This window comes from Maniola jurtina, chromosome 21, assembly GCF_905333055.1.
Source record: "Maniola jurtina chromosome 21, ilManJurt1.1, whole genome shotgun sequence".
Lineage (NCBI taxonomy): Eukaryota > Metazoa > Arthropoda > Insecta > Lepidoptera > Nymphalidae > Maniola > Maniola jurtina.
The window spans coordinates 2029033-2052655 of NC_060049.1; the positions used below are offsets into that span (position 1 = coordinate 2029033).

At 37.1% G+C, this 23623-nt stretch overlaps 1 protein-coding gene across 2 annotated transcripts; it reads right to left on the reverse strand.

Moving 5' to 3' along the window:
• Positions 1-1740: 1740 nt before the first annotated feature.
• LOC123876347 (putative nuclease HARBI1) lies at positions 1741-8039 on the reverse strand. Of its 2 annotated transcripts, none has more exons than XM_045922574.1 (3): positions 7457-8039; positions 5824-6570; positions 1741-1804 (listed from the first exon to the last, which is right to left on the reverse strand). In XM_045922574.1, the coding sequence occupies exons 1-2, from the start codon at positions 7937-7939 to the stop codon at positions 5824-5826; spliced, it is 1230 nt and encodes a 409-aa protein (XP_045778530.1). In that variant the 5' UTR covers positions 7940-8039; the 3' UTR covers positions 1741-1804. The 2 variants fall into 2 exon arrangements, with proteins under 2 accessions (XP_045778530.1, XP_045778529.1); XM_045922573.1 differs by having other exon boundaries at positions 1741-1799; positions 5819-6570.
• Positions 8040-23623: the final 15584 nt, after the last annotated feature.

The following is a 23623-nucleotide window of genomic DNA, read 5'->3' on the forward strand; positions in this document are numbered from 1 at the left end:
GTTATTGACTGCCGAAAAGTTTTGTCAAAACGCCGCTAGTTGGATTTGTCCTTTTCTAATCGGTGATTTCCTCGCGTCGGTACGCAAACAGGTAAATTTGTTAAAAAATTATTAAGAGTGCTGACTTTTTTGATATATTTTGTATATTATTTACTTTCTTCAGTCTATTACAGTCTTCAAAATATGAAGTATGTTAAGCATTCTAAGCCTATTTGAACTGAAAAATATAAACATGATAACATAACCTAAAAAAACTATTGTGGCCAATTACTGTATCAATAATTTGCAAAGTATACAGTAGTTGGCCACTCATGTCAATTAAGGCGTGTCCAAACATAGCGCGGCAATCGTGAGCGGCATGCCGCGCGCGATTTCCGCGCTGTGTTTGGACGGCCGCCGCGCACGAATGCCGCGTGTTGCTGCCGCGCGCGAACGAGGTTGCCGCGCGCGTAGTGTTCGTTCGTCAGTGAAGGTGTGTGGACGTAAACGATGGATAACGAAACGGCAATTCGACTTATTGAAATATATGGTTCATTTAATGCATTATGGGACACCAGGCGCAAAGAATATCATAACAATAATTTAAGAGAAGACATGTGGGATGAAATCGCAAAAAATTTCGAGCAACCGAAAGCAGTTCTAAAAACCAAAATGAAAAGTCTTTTAAGCTCATACAGAAGGGAGAGAAACAGAGAAAAAACGAGTAACATTACTGGTTCGGGTAAGTTTAATCTTTTATTTAATGATATTGATGAAATGACAATAAGTACTCCTACAGCAAACAATAACAAAATGAAGTACTTGTAACAAAAGATTCTATTCTACTTACATATAGGTATCTAAGTTAAATGTATACTGTGGTATATGTAGTTCTTGGAATTTACGTAACCGAGTGAGCTTTATTTGTGGTTACGTCGTGTACATGTATAATTGTGTAAGTGTGCGTGCCTGTCGGAGCCTAGGTGAGAGCGGTCAGGCGCATGCATTGCGCTCGCTCACACTTATACAGATACGATACACACACAACCATGAGCCACCCGCCCTCGTGAATTGCAAGAACTATAGCAGGTAATGATAGTAATATGGTTCGTACGCAGTTCGCACGTTTGTAATGCTCAACTAAGTATAGTACGTTTTTTCATGCACGACCCAAAATATAAATAATTATGGCAAACCGATTGAGTTTGACATTTCTTAGAGCGCAAAATCATTGAATGAATGTTTTTAATAAATCAATGAATTAATGCAATTACGTAGATTGAATAATTTTCGAAATACGTATAATCATCATCGAAATATTTTGGTTAAAATATGTGACCGTTGTAAAATATGTTTAACGGTCTGATCAGCTGGTAAACTAGACTGATGGTCGTGAGTTTATACACACATGTTTAGGAAAGTATTTCTCACAAGCAGATGGATATAACAGAATTGACACTTTTATTGTTACAGATAGAAACAAGGCCTACAAGTCTAAATGGTTTGCCTACGAATCTTTCCACTTTTTGCATGATAGGGGTAATCCTATTGACACAGTGGTAAGTACGCTAATTTCATACATACATTCATGTATAACCATACTAATATTATAAATGCGAAAGTGTGTTTGTTGGTTTGTCCTTCAATCACGCCGCAACAGAGTTACGGATCGACGTGATTTTTTGCATAGGTATAGCTGAGGACCTGGAGAGTGACATAGGCTACTTTTTATCCCGGAAAATCAAAGAGTTCCCGAGGGATTTTAAAAAATAAATTCACGCGGACGAAGTCGCGGGCGTCATCTAGTTTCTCATAACGTAATTATTTAATAATTAATTACGCAATCAAAACAAGTCTAGATCCCAAAACAAAACAAAACAAAAAGAGAAAAGATATTTTAAAACAAGAAACAAAGGCGCTTATAAAAAGACGCACAGACCTTTTACTTATTAAACACAAGGATAAAAATACGAGAAAAGAATTAAGTGATATATTCAAAAGTACAAACAGAGCAATAAGAAATGACTATGAGGCTTACAGGAGAAACATCATTGAAAAAAACTTGGTTAAATATAGAAGTTATAAAAGAGCCCAAAAGGAATTAAAAACTCACAAGAACTGGATCCAAGCTCTGAACTCAGGTTCAAAGGAAGTAAAAACCAGGACTGACCTGATGGATTGTGCTACACAATTTTATAAAGAGTTGTACTCGAAACGACCAGAAGACAAAAGTTACACGAGTCATGAAATCGAAGATGTTCACGAAGAAGAAGAAGAAATGGATGAAGTGATGCCAATAAACGAAATTGAAACATTAGACCACATTAAATCTCTTAAGAATGAAAAAAGCGCAGGACCGGACAATATACAAAATGAATTAATAAAAATCGCAGCGCGCCAGCTTACTTCTCCCTTAACATTACTGTTCAATATGATAATAAACACAGGACAAGTACCTTCACAATGGACCTCTTCTGAAATCATTCTCCTTTACAAAAAGGGTAACCCTCTCGATATATCAAACTACCGACCGATTAGTCTTTTGTCAAGCATCTATAAACTATTCACATCCATCCTTTCAAGCAGGATCGGTCCACAAATTGACAGCTTTCAATCTGTAGAGCAAGCCGGTTTCCGCTCAGGGTTCAGTACTATTGACCATATTCATGTAATGGAGCAGACTATTGAAAAATACAGAGAATTTCAAAAACCGCTTTACATCGCCTTCATAGATTACACAAAGGCATTTATTTGACAGCATATCACATATTTCCATCTGGAAGGCGCTAACTAAGTGTAAAATAAACAAACAATATATAAATATATTGAAGAACATATACATGAATAGCAAAAGCAAGGTGAAACTAGAATTCTGCGGGGAAGAAATAAATATATCAAGAGGTGTTAGACAAGGTGATCCAATATCTCCAAAACTGTTTATTGCAGTCCTTGAAAACGTAATCAGCAATCTAGACTGGAGAAAAGAAGGCATCAATATATCCGGCAAATATCTTAGTCACCTAAGGTTTGCAGATGACATCGCGATCTTTGCAGACCACAGTAGGAAACTAGAAAAAATGATAAGAACCTTAGATATAGAAAGTAGAAAAGTAGGACTAGAAATGAATTTAAGTAAAACCAAGATAATGACAAACAGTTCACAAAATAGAATACTTTTGAACAACATTGAACTAGAATACGTACGCTCCTATCTATATCTTGGCAAACAAGTCTCCTTCAGCATTACAAGTGCAGAAGAGGAAGTAGACAGACGGATTAACATAAGCTGGAACAAGTACTGGGCACAAAAAGAAATAATGAAAGGAGCTTACCCAGTACATCTTAAAAGAGCAGTCATAGATACATGCATCCTACCATGCCTCACCTACGCCAGCCAAACATGGGTCCACACAAAGAGCATCAAAAGAAAAATAGTAACTTGCCAAAGGGCGATGGAAAGGAGCATACTTAATCTGCGAAAAATACATAAAGTGAGAAGTGAAGACATACGAAAGAAGACAAAACTTACAGACGCCTTGAAACATGCCTTAAAACTGAAATGGAAGTGGGCTGGTCATGTATCGAGATTTACAGATGAAAGATGGACAGGAAAAATCTCTACTTGGCCAGGTCCAGCAGGCAAAAGAAAAATTGGTAGACCGAAGGCGCGCTGGTCGAACGATATTGTACAAATAGCAGGAATAAATTGGCTTGAAAGTGCCAAAGACAGAAAAAAATGGCACCAGCTGGAGGAGGCCTATACCCAAGAGGGATCCTTATCTAAGAAAGAAGAATATAATATTAAATAAAATATACTGATAATAATAATAAGCCTTTTATTTTCTCTCTTCATTTCACATTTGGTTATTTTACAATATAATTATATACTAGTCATTATGAACAACATCATATTAAGCAATTATAACTTATCTTACAGTAGTTTACATTTTTAGATAAACAAAAAAAAATTACAAAAACTAAATTACATTTTTAAAAATAATATAAAGTAGTGTACCTAAAGTTATTATTGATGTTGTTTAAAAATTACATTTTAATTCAATTTATTTTACTAAGTCTTATTAATTATTCCTATTCAGTAATTACTGTTTATAATATGTACACTAAAATTGATTACTAATCTTACAATAATTTACATTCTTTTTATAAACAAAAATTTTTCTATGTCAAATTACATTACAACAATTCAATTTATCTATGTCAAATTACATTACAACAAATCAATTCATCTATGTCAAATAACATGAAACATACAATAGAGTAGTACAATAGAGAGTATAATTATTATTTATTATTGAATGTATTTCAAATGATTTTCAATTTAATTTCTTTTACTATTATTCTTATTCTGTAATTTATCGCTCTATTATTCTATCTCTTTCTACTTAATTTTTTTTTTAAATTATGTTTACATGTTTATTAGTATCCATATATATCTGTTAGTGTGAAGATGAGAAACCCTCTTGGGTGTAGGCCTCCTCCAAAACTGACCAGTTTTTCCTGTTTTTTGCCAACTCCTTCCAGTCTCTGCCCGCAACGGATATGATATCATCTTCCCATCTAGAGTTAGGTCTTCCACGTCTTCTTTTGCCTTGAGGTCCGATCCACGTAGTGACTTTTTCAGTCCATCTCTCGTCCTGCAGTCTCGCAATATGGCCGGCCCATTTCCATTTTAATGAGAGAGCATGTTTTAGGAAATCTATCATATTTGTTTCTTCTCTTATATCTGATGCCTTAAATTTTTGAATTTTTTTAATATTTAAGAGACTGCGCTCCATAGCTCGTTGACATACTCTTATTTTGTTTTTTATATTTTTGGTAAAAACCCAGGTTTGAGCGCCGTAGGTAAGGCACGGGAGCACGCAAGAGTCCATGGCAATTTTTTTGAGAGTTACTGGCAATCGATTTTTAAAAATTTCTTTCATCGACCAGTACTTATTCCAGGCCATTGTTATTCTTCTTTCCACCTCTTCGGTATTACAATGTGGCTTAAAAGATATTTGTTTTCCTAGGTAGGTGTATTTTTCCACATACTCTAGGATGTTTTCGCCTACATAAATGGGGAATTGGTTTGCGTTTGTCATAACTTTTGTTTTCCCTTCGTTCATTTCCAAGCCGAATCTTAGGCTGGCTTCATGTAGAGTCTTTACCATGTATTGCATGTCCCTACTATTTTCGGCGAAAATCACTAGATCATCTGCAAATCTTAAGTGTGTTAGAGAGGAACCTTTGATTTTTATGCCCAAATTTTCCCAATGTAGAGTTTTGAAAATTGATTCTAATACTGCTATAAATATTTTTGGAGAAAGAGGATCTCCTTGTTTGACGCCTCTATTTATTTCAAATGGCGGTCCAAATGTTTCCAACTTTACTCTACTTTTACTCCTTTTATAAATATCCTTTATTATATTTATATAATTACTATTTATTTTGCAGTCTTTGAGGGCATCCCATATGCATGTATGGAAAATTGTATCGAACGCTTTTTTATAGTCAATAAATTATTATTGACTATAAAAAAAAAAAAAAAAAAAAAATATACTAAGTTTTACTAACTTACTAACAAACACTCGTATTCACATACACACAAGTATACATTCAGATACACACACACACATACAAACACACACACACACACACATACAAACACACACACACTTCATACGCTCACCATAGCAATCAAAAATACTAATAGAGAAATACTTACTAACATTAAATTAATACTAGATATAAAATGTAAATAACTTAAAAAATAATATGTAAATAATTAGAATTAAGATAAGATAAGGAGTAAATAAAGGCTTTGAAATTGAAATTGAAAATTATTTAATATCTATCTTGCCAAATAATCGACCCGTTTGCCATAAAATGTTCTGCCAAAAAATTACGAATATCGGTTGGAGTGCCACCTATACATTCGTTCGGTGTTAAAGTAACTGATTCATTCATTGAGTTATTAGAGGTTGTTATTGAAGAGCTGTTTCGAAGAAAATTATGCAAGTGAACAGCAGCTAGAACTACCTTTTTAGCTGATGTTGGGTTTAACATAATTGCATTTCTCAGTACTCTAAATTTAGACGCCAAAATACCAAAAGCATTTTCAACTACTCTACGTGCTCTCGATAGTCTGTAGTTAAAAATCCGTTCTTTAGACCCTTTTGAATGAATTCCTGCAAAAGGTGTCAACATATATTTAGTTAAAGCAAAAGCTTGATCTCCTAATATGACATAGGGTACTTTTGTTGTGTAGGGTATATTTAAAATTTCTGGTGCTGGTACATTAAGTTGATTATTTTCTAACTTTCGGTACAATTCACAATGTTTAAAAACGCCTCCATCTGATATTCGACCTTGACTTCCAACGTTAACGTACATAAAATTGTAATTTGAGTCTACTAATGCTAAAAGTACAATACTAAAATATTTTTTATAATTGTAATACTCGGTGCCGCTTCTAAAAGGAGCCTGAATAGTTATATGTTTTCCGTCCAAAGCACCGATGACATGTGGGAAATTCCATTTTTCCTCGAATTCTTTAGAGACTATCTTCCAATCTTGTTCCGATACTGGTAACTGAAAAATATAAAGTTCACATTAAAAAAATGCGAAATTTATCTTAACACGGGTGGGGGTGGGTAACCTCAAAGAATCGCGTGGAAATCTAACTACGACATTCTACGACAGATATAAATGAAAACAGTCGGACATCATACGAAAGCATTTTAGTCCTAGCTGAAACGGAGACACTTCTTAAATCCCAAAGACTATACCTATATTCTACAAACACAACTAAAAATCGTTGTTTTGATTACAGGATTGTGGCTCATCGTCGCAGTCACATAATACAGAACAAGGCGCTACAGAACAAGGCGCTACAGAACAAAGCGCTACAGAACAAGGCACTTCAGAACTAAATACGACTAACATGAATACTGCATCTACGATTCCAACTAAAAGGAAGCCAACAAAGAGAACACACGAAGATCCGGAGTATGATGCCGAGAATAAAATGTTAGAAGATGCATTGGAAGAAATGCGAAAACAAAGCGATAACAGCAACGATTTATACGTTGCTTTTGGCATGCACGTAGCGGCAGAGTTGAGAAAATACGATCCCATAACCTTAGCAAGAGTAAAACATTCCATAAATACTATAATATTTGACGCTGATATGGCATGTATAAACCAACTCAATCAGTCTACAATTCAAGAAAACGATGAAAGAAGACCAGGTTATTTTACTACACATTATACCGATATCTCCAATACGGCATCCTCTAGTGACTCTAGTATGGGATCCGGACTTACACAATTGATTAACGATTTGAATACTGAGAATAGTTTATAATTAAATAGTGATTGTTTCATTTTTATTGTCTGCACATTAAACATGCACATATTTATGATTGATTAAAAACTTAATAAAAATAATGTAAGTAATAAAGTTGTTCTTTTTTACCTTTATCACATCCTTCAGAGCTTTCACTAGGGCATCGCACACCTCTGGGACTATTTTTGAGATTGTTTGCTTTGACACGTGAAATATATATTGTAGACTAGTATATGAGTCTCCTGTGGCCAAATATCGCAAAGTTATTGCGAGTCTCTCTTTCGTCGTTATTGCTACACGCCAGTGTGTATCAGTTTTTTTAATAAATGGTTCCACCAGTGTATGTATATGTTCAAATTCTTCCAAGGTCAATCTTAAAAACTGTGTTGTTCGATAGTGGATTTCATAATTAATCACTTTCAAATTCTTTACCCTCTGTTGGAAAAGTGGTCGTATCCAGCATTGCCTTGTTTTTTTCAGTCTCTTCCTTCTGCGTAATTTTCGAATAATAAGTAGAGCTACAACACACGCGGCCGCTTTCATTTTGGATCGAATGCAAACTGAGAGCACAGCGTGTCTAGGACATGCCGCGCAGTATTGCCGCGCACACATTTCTGGGATGTCTACACTAGTCGCGCATCAGAGCTGTGTCTCGCGATTGCCGCGTGTTGCTGCCGCGCACTCGCAGCGCTATGTTTGGACACGCCGTTACTGTATACTTCTAAACTGAAAAAAAACTGATGATAAAAAACAATTTACATTTATTTTTCGATATTACGGTGCCTACTAAATCCTCATCAAATTTAAAGATATGTGAATAGTTATTGGCCTAGGCCAAGTACTATGTTATTTGTCTAATTTCACCATATAAAAAGAAGGGCCAGGCCAATAACTATATTATTATTAGCTTATTTAATTTTAACAAAACCACTAATTTTTAGTCTGGCCATTCAACGAGGTAACGCAGCCAGCGTTCTGGGCACCCTGCCTCGTTACAGTGATTTGGATGATATTTTTGTTTTATAATTTTTATATTTAAGTATTTTTAACATTTGTGAAAATCTGTATTATTACTTTCTGAATAAAATTTTAAATTTTATGATTATAATCTACCACCATTTACCAGGGATAAAAGATTTGATTTTTAAATTGTTTTTCATTAGATTAAAACAAAGAACCATGCAAAAAACGCCCCACTATACCAAAGAAGCCCTAGATGAAGCATTAGAAAAAATTCATAGTAAAACAATGTCTTTAAGAGCAGTTGCAAAACAATATTGCATTCCAAGAGCTACTTTACAATTTAAATTAAAAAACCCAACTTCAAAGTCTGGATGTGGTTCGACACCTTATTTGACGAAAGAAGAAGAAAATTCCATTGAAGAATGGCTTATTAAAATGGCCCGCAAAGGCTTTCAAAGAAAAGCAGATGATGTACTAGACACCGCCCAAAATTTTTTAACGGACAATCCGAGAGAAACGCCTTTCGTCAATAATGCCGGGTTTCTGAGGTACTTTTAACGACGGTTTATCTGTTCAATAGCACTATTGGTCCGATAACTCGAGACAGTGCGTTTCTGAACAACGTAATGCAAGATAAACTCCGTTTAAACCTAGATTAACTTAACTGACCAATGTGCGCCGTTTATCGATTCCATAAAGTTATTTGACGTTTCATCTGGTTAATGGTTTGTGTATTTTTAGGTTAAAAAGTATTTGTTCGTTAGTTTACTAATTTTATTGAAAAGAGAAATTGATAAATATTACAATAATGAATACGAGTAGCTCTTCAGAGTCTGATATGGAAGTACTTGAGTTTTTTCATCAAATATCAGTACCTAGAAACTTGAGATCTAGGAGGAATCCTTTCGAAATGTTTACGGAAGATGAATTTAAAGTAAAATATCGTTTTAATAAGAACACTGTGGAGCACATAAGTGATATGATTAGCCCTGCTCTGGCTCCCGTGACGCATCGCAAATATACACTGTCTGTGTTGGAACAAATTTTGATTGCACTACGATTTTATGCTACAGGTACATTCCAAGTAGTAATTGGTGATGATATTAATGTTCACAAAACCACCGTGTCAAGAGTGGTTTGTATCTTAGTTGTCGTTCATAAATCATACCTACATCTGCTGATAAATAACGAGTTAGTATAATTTATTACCAAAACTGTGTTAAGCCACGTATTTAGCATAGAAAAAAAAAACTTATAATAATCCAACTAGTATTGATGATAAAATAAAAGAATGATATGCATTTCAAACTTGATCTCTGTTACAGACCCATCTAGCGACAGAATAAGAAAGTGGTTATCGGTTTCATAGTTATTGAACGGATGGTTGGGTATTCAGAAACGCATGGACAGTTAACTGACGTTTATCCTACACATAACTTTATTGAATCAATAGCTAATGAGAACATAACTGGCGAGTTCAGAAACCGGGCATAAGTCAATTTCGTCAAGAAATGGTTTGAAGAAATAAGGAGCTACCTTACAAATGAAAATCTTTTAAATGTCATTGAGGATCCTCGTCGGATTTTTAATGCAGACGAGACGGGCTTCCAGACGTGTCCTTCAACTGGGCGTGTTATTGCTGCTAAAGGGGACAAAAATGTATTTGCTGTACAGCAGGGAAATCCCAAGGAAAACGTCACTGTTCTCTTTACTTTCTCTGCTAACGGCATGACATGCCCTCCATTAATAGTATTCCCTTATAAGCGATTGCCCGATAGGATTGCATCTTCGGTGCCGCCAAAATGGGGAAGCGGTCGAAGTGATACAGGTACAGGGTGGATGACAGCTGACGTGTTCAATCAGTTTATAACAGAAATATTTGCTCCCTATCTTACAGAACATAATATACCAAAACCAGTCATCTTATTTATTGATGGCCACAAGAGCCACATTACATTACAGCTTAGCTTAGCGTGCAAGGAACTAGGCATAGAGCTGATTGCACTTTATCCTAACACTACCCGCATTACTCAACCGGCAGATGTTTCCGTTTTTGGCCCTATTTAAAAAATGTACAGAAAGGCAACCACCCGTATACCCGGCGTTTACCAAAATGCTTCAAGGTTGTAAAAAACGTTGCAGGAAAATGTTACAATTAGCGGATGAAATGAATAATTCTAGAGAAAGATACTTTGATACCAAAATATCGCCGTGTTTACCAGAGGTCGTGCGTGAAGAAAATCCAACACCCATATCCACCATATCCAACACCCATATAATCTTAGTGAGGTGAAAATTCTTCAGAATTAATTTACTAAGATTATTATCTAAAATGGAGGCGCCATAGTGCCACGGTAAACATCAACTCCGTAAAAAATATTAAGAAAACACAACAAAGGTGCATTTTGATCAATATAAAACGATTAGGCAAAGTGACTGAGTGCTCCGAAAATTAGTGATAATATAAAACAGTGAAGAACAAACGTTACAACAAGTAAAACTTTAAAACGATTTGCAAAATAAATTTTCCAATGTTAAAAAAAGGCCAAGAATATAAGATCAGATAATGGAGGTGAATTTAAAAATGAGAAAATACAGAAGAAAATAAAGAAAAGGGTAAGTATACAATTACCCGTACTCCTCCGTATAGTCCGCAGTCAAACGGTGTTGCCGAAAGATTGAATCGAAGTATCTATAACAGAGCTGGAACACTATTGATTGCTACAGGTTTACCAAAAACGTTGTGGGGTGAAGCAGTCAGGTGTGCAAAGGTAAATGATTGGTAGGCTTTCTGTACAATTTGTTCAACAAATATTTCGATCGCAAACAAAGGCTTTTCTGACATAAATGAACATTTGAACACACATAAACACAAAACTAATATGAAAGATCAAGCAGGTTCTTCAAAAATATTTACATTTTTTTGTAACATCGAACCCGGAGGACCTTCAAATTCGAGCAACTGAAGGCGCACTCGTTTAGCAAACAGTCAGCCAACACATGTCTTTCAATTCTCTGGATTGTACTTGCGCTCTCAATCGTGAAATCTTTTTGGGGTCAGAAATAGCTAAAAACACATTCATGTAATCGTACTAAAGCTAGAGCTATAGCTACAGGAGTATTAATCCCTTTATCGACCTACCTATATGTCGATATACCTAATGTTATCTTTCAGTTTACAAAATAAACATGTTGCATTGTTTAAAATGTGCTTCTGTGATAGAAGAAAATGAGTAATATTACATTGTTGGAGATATGAGGCCCGAAATCATTAAAATTATTGAAAATCAAGGTCAATTGGTAAGAACAATAAATTTTAAATAATACTCAATACGTTTATAATCTACGTAATTAATAATTTTAACAGAATTCTCTCCTTTAAATGCGGATTCATGCGGATCAATGACCTCATGATATTTTGACAGCTAACGTTAAAAAAACACGAATCAACATGTGGAGAGAATAAATAATATAACCACTGAAATAAAGATGAGTTCGTGGAATTGATCAATCAAAAATGGTTTAATATTTTATTTTATTTATATTATGGGACCCGTCGTAATAGTGTCTCCCCTTTCCTTCAAGGACGGTCTCGGCAGGCTAATCAGCATCTGCGGAGGTGAGAGATTAATGGGCTGGTTTAAACAAACGCTAGCGATCACAGCTTGTGCAGTAGCAGGCACAGTGGGTGGCGTGCTACTGTTCAAGTTTGTAGTGGATATCGCTGAAAATAAGGATCGTCTACAACGCAGTATTTTGTGCAGGCGCAACAGAGCAACGTATTGGTACAGGGACCAGACGGGCTCTTTGTAGCCTCTGGACTCTTATTGTCCGCATAATGGCCCAACAAGAACCTGGGCTTGCTCCCCAGGGGGTGCGAGACTTCTGGCAGAGGGTTTTTGGAGGGCAATCCGAGCCTGTGTCAGCACACGCCCGCATCTTTGTTCCAGACAGACCACACGACATTTTGCTCCAGGGCGTAGAAACAATCAGACTTACGAATTGATATAATAAACTGAAAAACTGAACTGCTATTTGGAATTTACTTGATATTTAAGATGAAATAAAACTTTGGTATAAAACAGACAGCCTTTTTATTTCGGTGCCACACACAGAGAGAAGTAGTTACAATGGTAGCCACAGAACATAATACACGATGACATGTCACAGAGAAAAGCATAGAATGCGTTCATATTTTAACATCCTCCCTTGAACGCATGTCGCATACCCATAGCTTTCAGGAAACGTTCATGTTTTGGCTTCGGGAGAGCTTTGGTTAGACAGTCAGCAATCATTGAGTCCGTGCCCACATATTCAAGCTTGATTTCACCATGTTCAACTTTGTCCCTCAGGTAGTGGTGACGAACATCAATATGTTTACTTCGAGCATGATAACTACAGGAACCTGCAAGTTTAATGGCACTTTGATTATCACAATACAAAGTTAAAGCTGTAACCTTTATAGAAGGCCACAGTTCGTAGTGCAACTGTCTCAGCCACATAGCTTCTTGAGTGGCAGCTGAGAGCGCCATGTATTCCGCCTCAGTGGTTGACAAAGCAACAGTGTGCTGCCTCTTCGAATTCCATGATATAGCTGCACTCTGAAAATTAAAAATGTATCCCGTACATGATTTTCTGTCTTCAGAGGATGAGGCCCAATCAGAGTCAGAATATCCAGTGATTTCTTCATCAACATTATTTTTATAAAAGAGTTGTAGATCCTTAGTGCCTTGTAGGTATCGAAATAACCTCTTTATAGCATTCCAATGCTCTGCTGTAGGTGAACTGTTATAACGACACAATGTATGTACTGCATAGCAAATATCAGGCCGTGTACCCTGCGAAATGTACAGCAAGCAGCCAGTGGCTTCTTGATAAGGTATATTTGTCACCACTTCACAACTTGAAAACTTGATATTTGGTTCCATAGGAGTTCCAACTGAGTTGCATTGCTCCATACTAAAACGTTTTAATGTACTTTCTATGTATTTACTCTGATCTATAGCTATACCATTAGAATGGTATGTAATACGAAGTCCAACATAACAACTAGCAATTCCAAGCTCTTTCATCTTGAAGTTATTCATCATTTTCACTTTTATTATGTTTGCTGACTCTTGACAATTGTGAAACAATAGAATATCATCAACATATACTGTTAAAAACATAATGACTTCATTTTCATGTTTATAATATACACAGGGATCTATCTTTGATTTTGAAAATCCAATACTATTCAAAAAATTGTCCAACTTTTTATTCCAAGTTCTACTAGCTTGCTTTAATCCATATATTGATTTCTTTAGTTTACAAACTTCCCTTGTTCCATTTTCATATCTGGATGGCTGTGACATGTACAGCTCCACATCTATGTCACCCTGTAAAAAAGCTGTTACAGCATCCAGCTGTTCTATCTTGAGTTGATATTTAGCTGCTGTCGCAATCAAGTATCTGATGGAACTTAACCTCACCACAGGTGCGTAGACATCTGTGTAGTCTATATATGGTCTCTGCTGATAACCTTTTATAACCAATCTTGCCTTGTACCTAGAGACTTTCCCATTTGAGTCTAATTTTGTTTTAAATACCCATTTGCAAGGGATCGCAGTCTTTCCAGGAGGAAGCTCTGTAAGAGTCCATGTATTGTTTTCCAATAAAGAATTATATTCATTATCCATGGCTTTTATCCATTCCTGTGAGTTTACACTTTGCAAAGCCTGCTCTAACGTTTCAGGATCTGGCTCAATTGACGAGTTCTCGATTTCGTGCTGACAGAGAAAGGTAGGCATAGCTCGGTGCTTTCTGGGTCTTAAGGAAATTGGCTTGTAGCAGACACTTGAGGGTGAAGAATCTTCCGGGACATATTCATCATCATCACTCCGACAGACTGTGCTATCATTCTCAATGACAGTCTCGGACGTGTTATTAAAATGATCAGTGCTGCTTGTGGTATCATCTAAATTATCATCATTTTTAACATCTTGAGATTCAGAGAGCGGTAATAAAACAAAATCTTTGTTCACACTTTCTTCAAGGAAAACTACATCCCTGCTCCTCATAATTTTTCCTTCAGCTTTATCAAACAGTCTATAACCCTTGGATTCCAGGCAATAGCCAACAAATATAAGCTCCTTTGATTTGTTATCCCATTTAAGCCTCTTTTCCTTTGGCACATGCATCATAGCTCGGCAGCCAAAAACTTTCATGTTACTGATATTAGGTTTGACTCCAGTCCAAATTTCTTCAGGTGTTTTGTACTGTAAAGACTTAGTAGGTGAGCGATTGATCACATATGCAGCAGTGGCTACTGCTTCCGCCCAGAACTTCTTTGGCAAGCTGGAATTAATAAGCATACATTTGGCACGTTCAGTTAAAGTTCGATTCATCCTCTCACTCATGCCGTTCTGTTCAGGGGTGTAGGGTATACTGAACTGACGTTTTATACCAGACTCTCTACAAATTTTATCAAATGCTTCATTAACATACTCTTTTCCATTATCTGATCTAAGTGCTTTTATTTTGACATTTAATTGATTTTCCACTAATTGCTTAAATTCTTTAAACTTATCGAGTACTTGAGATTTAGATTGAATAAAGTAAACAAATACCTTTCTAGAATAATCGTCGACAAATGTCACATAATATCTGGCACCTCCGAGTGACTTTTCCTCCATTGGCCCGCATACGTCTGAATGTACCAATTCCAGGAGGGCGGAAGCCCTTGTGCCTATGTGTTTGAACGGTTGCCTTGTTTGTTTACCTTTTAAGCATGTGTTACAGACCACATTCTCCTTCTTACTTGATTCTATATCTGCTCCTTCTGTAGACTCATTAAGTTTCTGAAGATCACAATAATTTAGATGACCCATCCTTTGATGCCACAAGTGCACTGAAGATAATAAAGCATAGGTTTCATTATGAACCACATATAAATTATTTCTTGTATACCCAGTGAGAATTAGTTTTGAATTTTTATAAACTTTGCAACAATCTTTGCTAAACTTGACTTGACAATCATTCTGTGTGATTTGACGCACAGACAATAAGTTGACAGCTAAATCTGGCACATATAAAACATTTTTTACCTGTATTGTACCTATTTTTTCTTTATTCTCACTATCATACGTTTCTATGTTTACTTTACCACAGCCTTTCACTGCTAATATTTTATTATCGGCTACTTTAATGTTTGTCACTGAAGCGGGTCCGAAGTCATATAGCCATTCTCTCTGATATGTCATGTGCATCGCAGCTCCTGAATCAATGTACCAGCATCTGCTCTCTAGGTCTGGAGAGGCTGGAAACGCTGCAACATAGCTAGAAGAAGAATCATTATTAGTTTCAGACTTATTCTTATGATTTGAGCTGTTAAATGTGCAGAATTTTGCTATATGATTATATTTATTACATCTGTAGCACCTGGGACCCTTGCTAGACCCCGCTTTAGACCCTGAACATTTACTTTTGTTCGACTTGCCCTTGTGAAAATTTGAGAAAAAAACAGATGAGTTGTCTGGAGTTTTTACATCTTGCAGTATTTTAGTCTTAACTAGATCTGCCGTTATAGCCACACCTGAGCTCTCCATAGCCATTATCATTGGTCGGTAAGACTCTGGTAAACCAGCGAGCAACAGTGTTCCGAGCCACTCGTCGTCAACTATGAAGTTGATGTTTCTGAGCTTGTGTGCACATGTAATTACTTTATTAACATAATTTTCTAAACTGCCACAACTCTCCAGATCTGTCGTAATGAGCTCTCTTAGGAGACCTACCTTTCTCAACAGGCCCGAGTCGTCAAAAGCCTTTCTCAAATTGTCCCATGCTTCTGCTGCTGTTTTAGTTTCCTGGACGTGGATATAATTTGTCGGATCCACAAGCAAAATTATTTTCGATCTTGCTTTAACATCCTCACTTTTGGTGAATGTCGCCGTTCCATCGACGCATTTCCACAAGTCCTCGTGTTCCAAATAGGTGCGCACGGCAAAACTCCACGTGGCATAGTTTTCCCGTCCGGCCAGTCGATCGATTTGGGCAAAGCCATTATGCACGTGTTGGCCCATGACCTGATATAATAAACTGAAAAACTGAACTGCTATTTGGAATTTACTTGATATTTAAGATGAAATAAAACTTTGGTATAAAACAGACAGCCTTTTTATTTCGGTGCCACACACAGAGAGAAGTAGTTACAATGGTAGCCACAGAACATAATACACGATGACATGTCACAGAGAAAAGCATAGAATGCGTTCATATTTTAACACGAATGCATTCATAGATGAAGTTGCTGACTTTGACCGGCAAGCGGCAGTAGATTTTCTCAAAAATAAGTTTAATGGACAACCGATAACTGAGCGCTATAGGGCCCAGTTTGCCACTGCGCTAGCACAGGAGCTCGACCGGCAAAATGTGAAGAACCACACACGGAGGGCTAGGTTGATCCCCACTGCTGTAGAACATATGACGAAGCGAGTGAGGGATGAACCCAGGTGGAACAAAAACTCAATGGAGAAAGTGAACATCATTAATCAGGGGGTTACGGGATATCTATTGACACGAAACCCGTACTGGTGTGGGATCGCACAACCATCGCCAATAAACTTAGATCGCCCCTGGGACGACGAACGATCATTCAAACTATCACACTTGATCGCACCGATAGCACTGGTGGGAGCGGCGGCTATCGGTGTGGTAGCCGCTGGCTTAGCCGCAAGGGCAGCATGGAAATGGTTCACTTCCCCTCACTTAACGCCCGGCACGACTTCATGTATTATCCCAAGCATGGCGATATTACCGCGGCAGCCTGTTATAAGCGGCACCGGGCTCAGCACACCAGAGGTTACGACCCAGATCGCATCAGCGGTCTCTACTGGTATTTGAGACGGTTTGTCTGCCATCCAAGCAAGCTTAGCAGAGCAGAGTACGTTGATTACATCAATGACCCGGCTCATCGCCGAGCTTATCGAGAGGCAGCCGAAGCCCTAGACGGAGGTGGTGCGGTCATAGATAGCGTCATTTCTTTTACAAAGGTAGAGAAGGTTTATTACTGGTACGAGACCAGATCCAGACTCCATACGATTCCGGACCGTCTCCTTTGGTTGAAATACCCGCTAAATAAACCGGTGTCACATAAACTCGCCAAAAACGAGCGCTGGAAGTTTGCACACTAAAACTTGCAACCAATTCAAATACAGCGGTATGGAAGTCCCTTACCAAATTAATTAATGATAGTAAGGCCCAACTGAAAATATTCAGCCGATTTTATACCCTGCAAATGAAAATAAAATCTAAGAGAAATTCTGTAGTAAATTTTTCATCTGCAGCTTATAATATACATATAAAGCTGGGGTCCCCCTATGTACTGCATAGAACCTGACATGATATGAATGAACCTCACTTAACTGACATGTCGGAAAATCAGCTGTTTAATTTTAATTACAATTTTAAGTAAATTTACATTCAAATAAGACTAGAATAAGTGTAAAATAACTGTAATCAAAGTGTAGTTTGTGATAAATTATAATTTCAATGCCTACCTACTGCCAACCAGCCATCGATGTATACCAGCACCAGTGAGACGGACTTGTGAGCGGCGTGACGTGATTCAATAACCTATAACGTTTTTTACCGGGGGAATATCTGTTATCATTTTATACAACTTACTCATCTTATGGGTCCCCGAGACGATCAAGTGCACTTGACAAGTGTACGTGCTTGAAGTGAATATTGATCGTTTACAGCGTTGACTTGACAAGTCCCGTCGAGTGATCTACAGGCTTGGACCTACTTGACAGAAATTTTGATTGACGGCACTTGAAGTACCTTGCGCTTGATGCGACTTGACGCGACTTGACAAGTTTTTATTCATTTGCGGCCGGAGCATCGAAGATGGCGGACGACGAACCGGACCGAGACGTGGCCTTGGCGGCAAGTGCCGACCGAATTACCGAGCGTGATTTTGTGATATTATTAATATCTCTCTACAGAGATTATCCTGAACTGTGGAAAATTAAAAGTAAGGATTACGCGGATAAAAACAAAAGGTCGGTTGCTTTACCAAGCATAGTCAAAGCACTTCGAGTATATAAACCTACCTACACCGAGGATTTATTGAAGAAAAAAATTAATGCATTAAGAACAAACTTCAACAAAGAAAGTAAAAAGATTGAACAAGCAAAACGGTCTGGCGCCTCTTCCGATGATGTACCAAAACCGTCACTACTCACTACTATTAAAATGAACTGTTATTTCTGTCAGACCAAATGTGTATAAGTGATACTGAAAACAGTTTAAGTTTAACAGTTTGCTCATCGTTCGATTACGTCATCCTCCCACTGTCGTTGAGAGACTACAAAAGCGGACGCGCAAGGCCTAGCGGGGGATTATTCAGCTCTGGTCAGAGACACTTCTTAGTAGATACGGTGTCGTACTGTAGGTTCTAGAATTGTGGGTACCTAATGTGGTATTGTTGGTTGAACTGGTTGTTGTAATAGCTAACTAGGATAGATGGTCGGTTTGCGACCGGTGTAAGGGCGGTGGAGCCGGTCTACATAGGTAGGGTTAGTTATTGTAACCTATTCTCATAGTAGACGTTGGTGATATGACACGTAGTGAGTGAGAGCGCTATAGTTATTGTTGAGAGTAGTGCGACAGTATTGTCAGTATGCCCACGAAGGCTCGGTTAATCTGAAGGTTATATTCCTGACGTATCCGCTCGATCATATTTATCTGATGAAAGGTTTAATTCTTTTAGTTTTAGTTAGTCAGTTAGTTATCCCTTCATACTCATTGACAAGAAACCAGACATCACAAATGGACAGATCATAAACAGATGCAAGTCAGCAAAAAAACTTTTAAAAGATAAACATATATTCAAGAAACCATTAGAAACATGCAGCATGTCTCAGGCACGTAATTTATGGGTGCAAAGCATGGGAACCATATCTTAAGTACAATCGGCGCGACGGCACAAAATCACAAAAACCAAAAATGCAGCGAAAAACAAAAATGCAATTACAGTACAATTGTTCCAATCTAGTTATGAGAATATGCAAATCATAAAAACGGCTTTAAGAAACAGAATAATCAGTTACAAAGTAAATCCGAACTCTACAACTTTAGTTCCAGAGAGTTTTTTCACAAATATTTAAAACGCGAGATCATAAATATATCTCTAAAGAAACACACCGCCATCAAGGTAAATTTCGAGCTCTTTTTTTTTCATACATTTTACCAAAAAAAAAAAATCTTTAATCTTTCAGTACTAAATATGGTATTATAGTTCAAAGTTCTGATATTGATAAAATCTTTTACTAGTATCAAGGAACAAATCCAAGATAAAAAGGTGGATAAAAAGATGTTATTAAGAAATCAAAGTATTAAGAATAGTAGCAGATGGCTGTTCTACTGGCATGGTAGACCCAAAAGAACAAATAAGCGAAAAAACTATTAAGAAATCAAATTATTAAGAATAGTAGCAGATGGCTGTTCTATTGGCATGGTAGACCCAAAAGAACAAAATAAGAGAAAAAAAATATTAAGAATAGTAGCAGATGACTGTTCCAGACAAATTAAAAATACTGGCATGGTGGACATGCTTGGAAAGTGGTTGACAACAGAAACGCCTAGACACCATCCAATCCAACCAACAAGTAATTATAAATGTCGGAGTGTTCGGTCTTGTTTACGGCAAAGATTCTGCTGAAGATGATGAAAAGCCGGTCTCCAAACTTTGTCGAGTTATATCACACGTCGTGTGAACGATGGCCATACAAGACAAATTATAGAGTCGAAAAATGGTGGTCGCTACATCGAACTAAAAATGTAGAACTAAAAAACGACTGTAGTGAGATAGAAAACACTGCACCAATGAATAGATGGGGCCAGGGCTCAGGCCATCGTTACCGTGAAAAATATAGCCAACATGGATACTGAAGCCTGGCGTCATCTATCTGAATCCATTACAGCTGCCAGAAAAGAATTTAAGCAATGCCCGCCAAGTTTCATAAATTCTTATTTTTTAAATCATGACTCGGCATTGAGAATCACGATGCAGAGAGACTTGCCCTTACTACTATTAAGGGGGGAAGCGAATTGTTTGAATACAATGTAATTGTATAATTGTGTAATTCTGTGGGCGGTTCTAAACCAAATAAAATATAAAAGGAAAGGACGTGACAAGTACCCGCCTTTCGATTTGGGAAAATGTGCAGGATTTCAGTTTTTGCACCAAACTGGTGGATAGGCAGAAGACGACAGAAGAAGTCACATGCCACCGATACCAACAAGTAACATTTCAATAAATGAAAAATCAAATACAAGCGGAGAAAGATCGACAGTAAAAATCATTTCCCAAACAGAAAGAAGACGCGGGTGTGGTCGCGGTCGCTGACCCGCCCCGAAAATGTCATCCTGTGCAAGTACGACGACTCTCTCACCAGGATCAATAACATACACCGAATTTACGATGCTCAGTTTTTTTGACAAGAACAGGACAGTTTTTTAGGACAAGAGGGATATCACTTTAATATCCCTGAAACCAATCCAAGCAAAAAGTGCCGTGTATGGTTTTTTACGTATTTCACCCGATGCGATACTCTTTCTCAATTTTCGGTAGAAATATGTAAAGATGGAGCATGGAGACTACCTATACGGCAGAATTTGAACAGGCGAAGATACCATTCTTACCCAATTTACGCGTATCATGCAATTTTTAAAACAAGAAAAGCATGCTATTTAACCCCATCATCCAATTTCAAAAACGACAACCCACTTGATCAATAAGACGAAACAACTATGTATTCGGTCGCCAAAGCCTTTAGACCCTCAATAGCTCAACAGTTAAGACGACTGGCTGAATTCCGAAAGATCGGCGGTCCGCTCCCTCTTCGTCTTACGGCTGGCAGGCTGGCTTCCGGGGGGATGCCTAAATGCATTCCCCAGCGTCAAAAAAAAAAGGGAAGTACAAAAGCAATTTTTTAAGGCTTACGTAGGAACATTGCTTACGTAGACGAAACGTATGTAAATTCTTCTTTCACAGTTTCCAAATATTGGCAGTCTAGAAACCATAAAGGGGCACTTGAAAGAAATATGAGCAGGGCCACGACTAATAGTCGTTCATGCAGGGGGACAGGAAAGATTCGTCAATGGTAGTCTTCTCATATTTAAATTTAAAAGTAAATCGGGAGACTACCATGACGATATGAACTTCCACAACTTTAAAAAATGGGCCGAAGAAAAGTTAGTGCCCAACTTGCCAGCAAATTCAGTTGTCGTATTGGACAATGCTTCGTATCACAATGTTGAAATTGACAAAAAGCCCTCCAAATCAGCATTAAATCAAACAATGCTTGATTGGTTACAAAAGCATAATATTGACCAGTTCAAACATGATGTATAGATCACAGCTGTATAATCTGATCCAAATTACACATGTCGAGAAAAAAATTGTAATTAACGAAATTTTAAAAAGTCACGGGCATGAAGTGTTACGACTTCCGCCATATCATGCGGATTTGAATCCCATAGAGTTGGTACAGGGCCATGTCAAAGGTCAACTTGCTTCATTAGATCTTTCTTAATTTATCACAAGTCGGAAAAATTGGAACAAATTTTTTCTGCCTATACTCAAGCTCAATGGGCCAAATGTGTTGAACATGTGATTAAAATAGAAGATGAATATATGCAAAAAGATAATCTAGTATTTATATTTGCACACTGTTGGTGACAGTTGATTGTGTAAGGGATTGTACTGATTTATTAACTTGTTATGTACCCACAATTTGGCAAATAAAATATTTTATTATTGAAATAAACTTATGTTTATTTTATTCCCTCACTTGTTTCATACAGTCGTAGTTCCAATTTCATTTGAATATTAAGCAACCAAAGTCCATGAAGTTTTGCAGACATATTCTAGCTAATATCAGTGTCTGTGGTGTTTTAGTTTTTTTTTTAAATATAGTTTTAAAATTAGAGGGGCTCAAAGATTTGTATGTAAATTTTTAAGACTGCATAACTTTGAAACTGAATATTTTAACAGAAATCTGGAAAACCACAGACACAGATATTAGTTTCTAGAATATGTCTGCAAAATTTCATGGACTTTGGTTGCTTAATATTCAAATGAAATTGGATCTGTCTGTATGAAGCGAGTGACAGAGAGACCCCTCCTAATGAAGCTGTATTGGAAAATGATATTATTGACACAAGCCACACCCAAAGCTGTACTTTATGAGAAAACTGTTTTGCCAAATAAACTAGACATATTGCTGACAATCAACTTCATAGCATTATAAATCAACATTAAAATCTTCCTTGAGTTCAAGCTTAGGCCTTGACAGCAAACTAACAGACTTTTGAAAGAAGCCAACAATAATCAACTTCATAGCATCATAAATCAATGTTAAAATGTATAGACTACACTTTGACTTAGTTTCGGTTCAAAGGAGACAGATTTATGCCAGCGGTACAATGCTGTCTCGTTTTAACAGTGTCTTAAGTCTGAGCAAAGTCAAAGTGTGCTCTAAAGATCTCAGCCTAAGACTTTTGAGTTACCTCTTTGTACTAGAGTTAAACATGAAAGTCAACTAACCAATGACAAGTAATAGAAAGAATCATAACTTGAACAACTGAGGAACCCTCAGCCTTCAACACAACCAGATAAATTTTACTGTTATTGAATGGTAATTGATAACTAGTTTTTTTGAGTTTCTTCTCTCTGTATTCATCTCAACCCGTCGCCGGACCACTACTGAACACAGGTCTCCTCTCAGATTAAGAAGGATTTACTTAGGCCATAGACCACCACGCTGGACAGTGCACATTGATAGACCAAAAGAGAATGAGCTCAATGATTGTAGTTATGGCTACACAATACTTAACCCTCAGTGAAATCAAATAACGAATCACGGGCAATGACACAAAATCTCTGCACAAAACTAATGATTTAAAACAAAACAACCACTTGGCTGCTCTTCCAGTTTACTGGTTAGTGCATACATAATTTTGTAGTCTACATTATGTGTGCACGAACTTCTGGAACTCTTGAATGGCAAGAGAGCATCTATGCACTGAAATGTAAACTTTACTGCAGTTTATGCTGTCTTACCATTCGAATAAGCAGAGCCACCCCGCTATAATTATACCATGGTAGGGCGATGGTGCTTCTGAGTTCTCACCACGGACACTTTTTTATTATCTCACTGGCTAACTGCTGCGCAAAAATGATGCAAGCACCTACCAGAAAATAAATACAATACATATATAAGCAAACTATTGTAGTAATCAGAATACTAGTGGCGCACAAATCACATCCACATTTTCACAAAACGG

Bases quoted from the DNA above. Each gene is read 5' to 3' on its own strand.
- LOC123876347 (XM_045922574.1), bottom strand. From the start codon at position 7,939: ATGTGTGCGCGGCAATACTGCGCGGCATGTCCTAGACACGCTGTGCTC. The intron at 6,571-7,456 runs GTAAAAAAGAAC...TATATTTTTCAG, and splicing joins CTCTGAAGGATGTGATAAAG to TTACCAGTATCGGAACAAGA.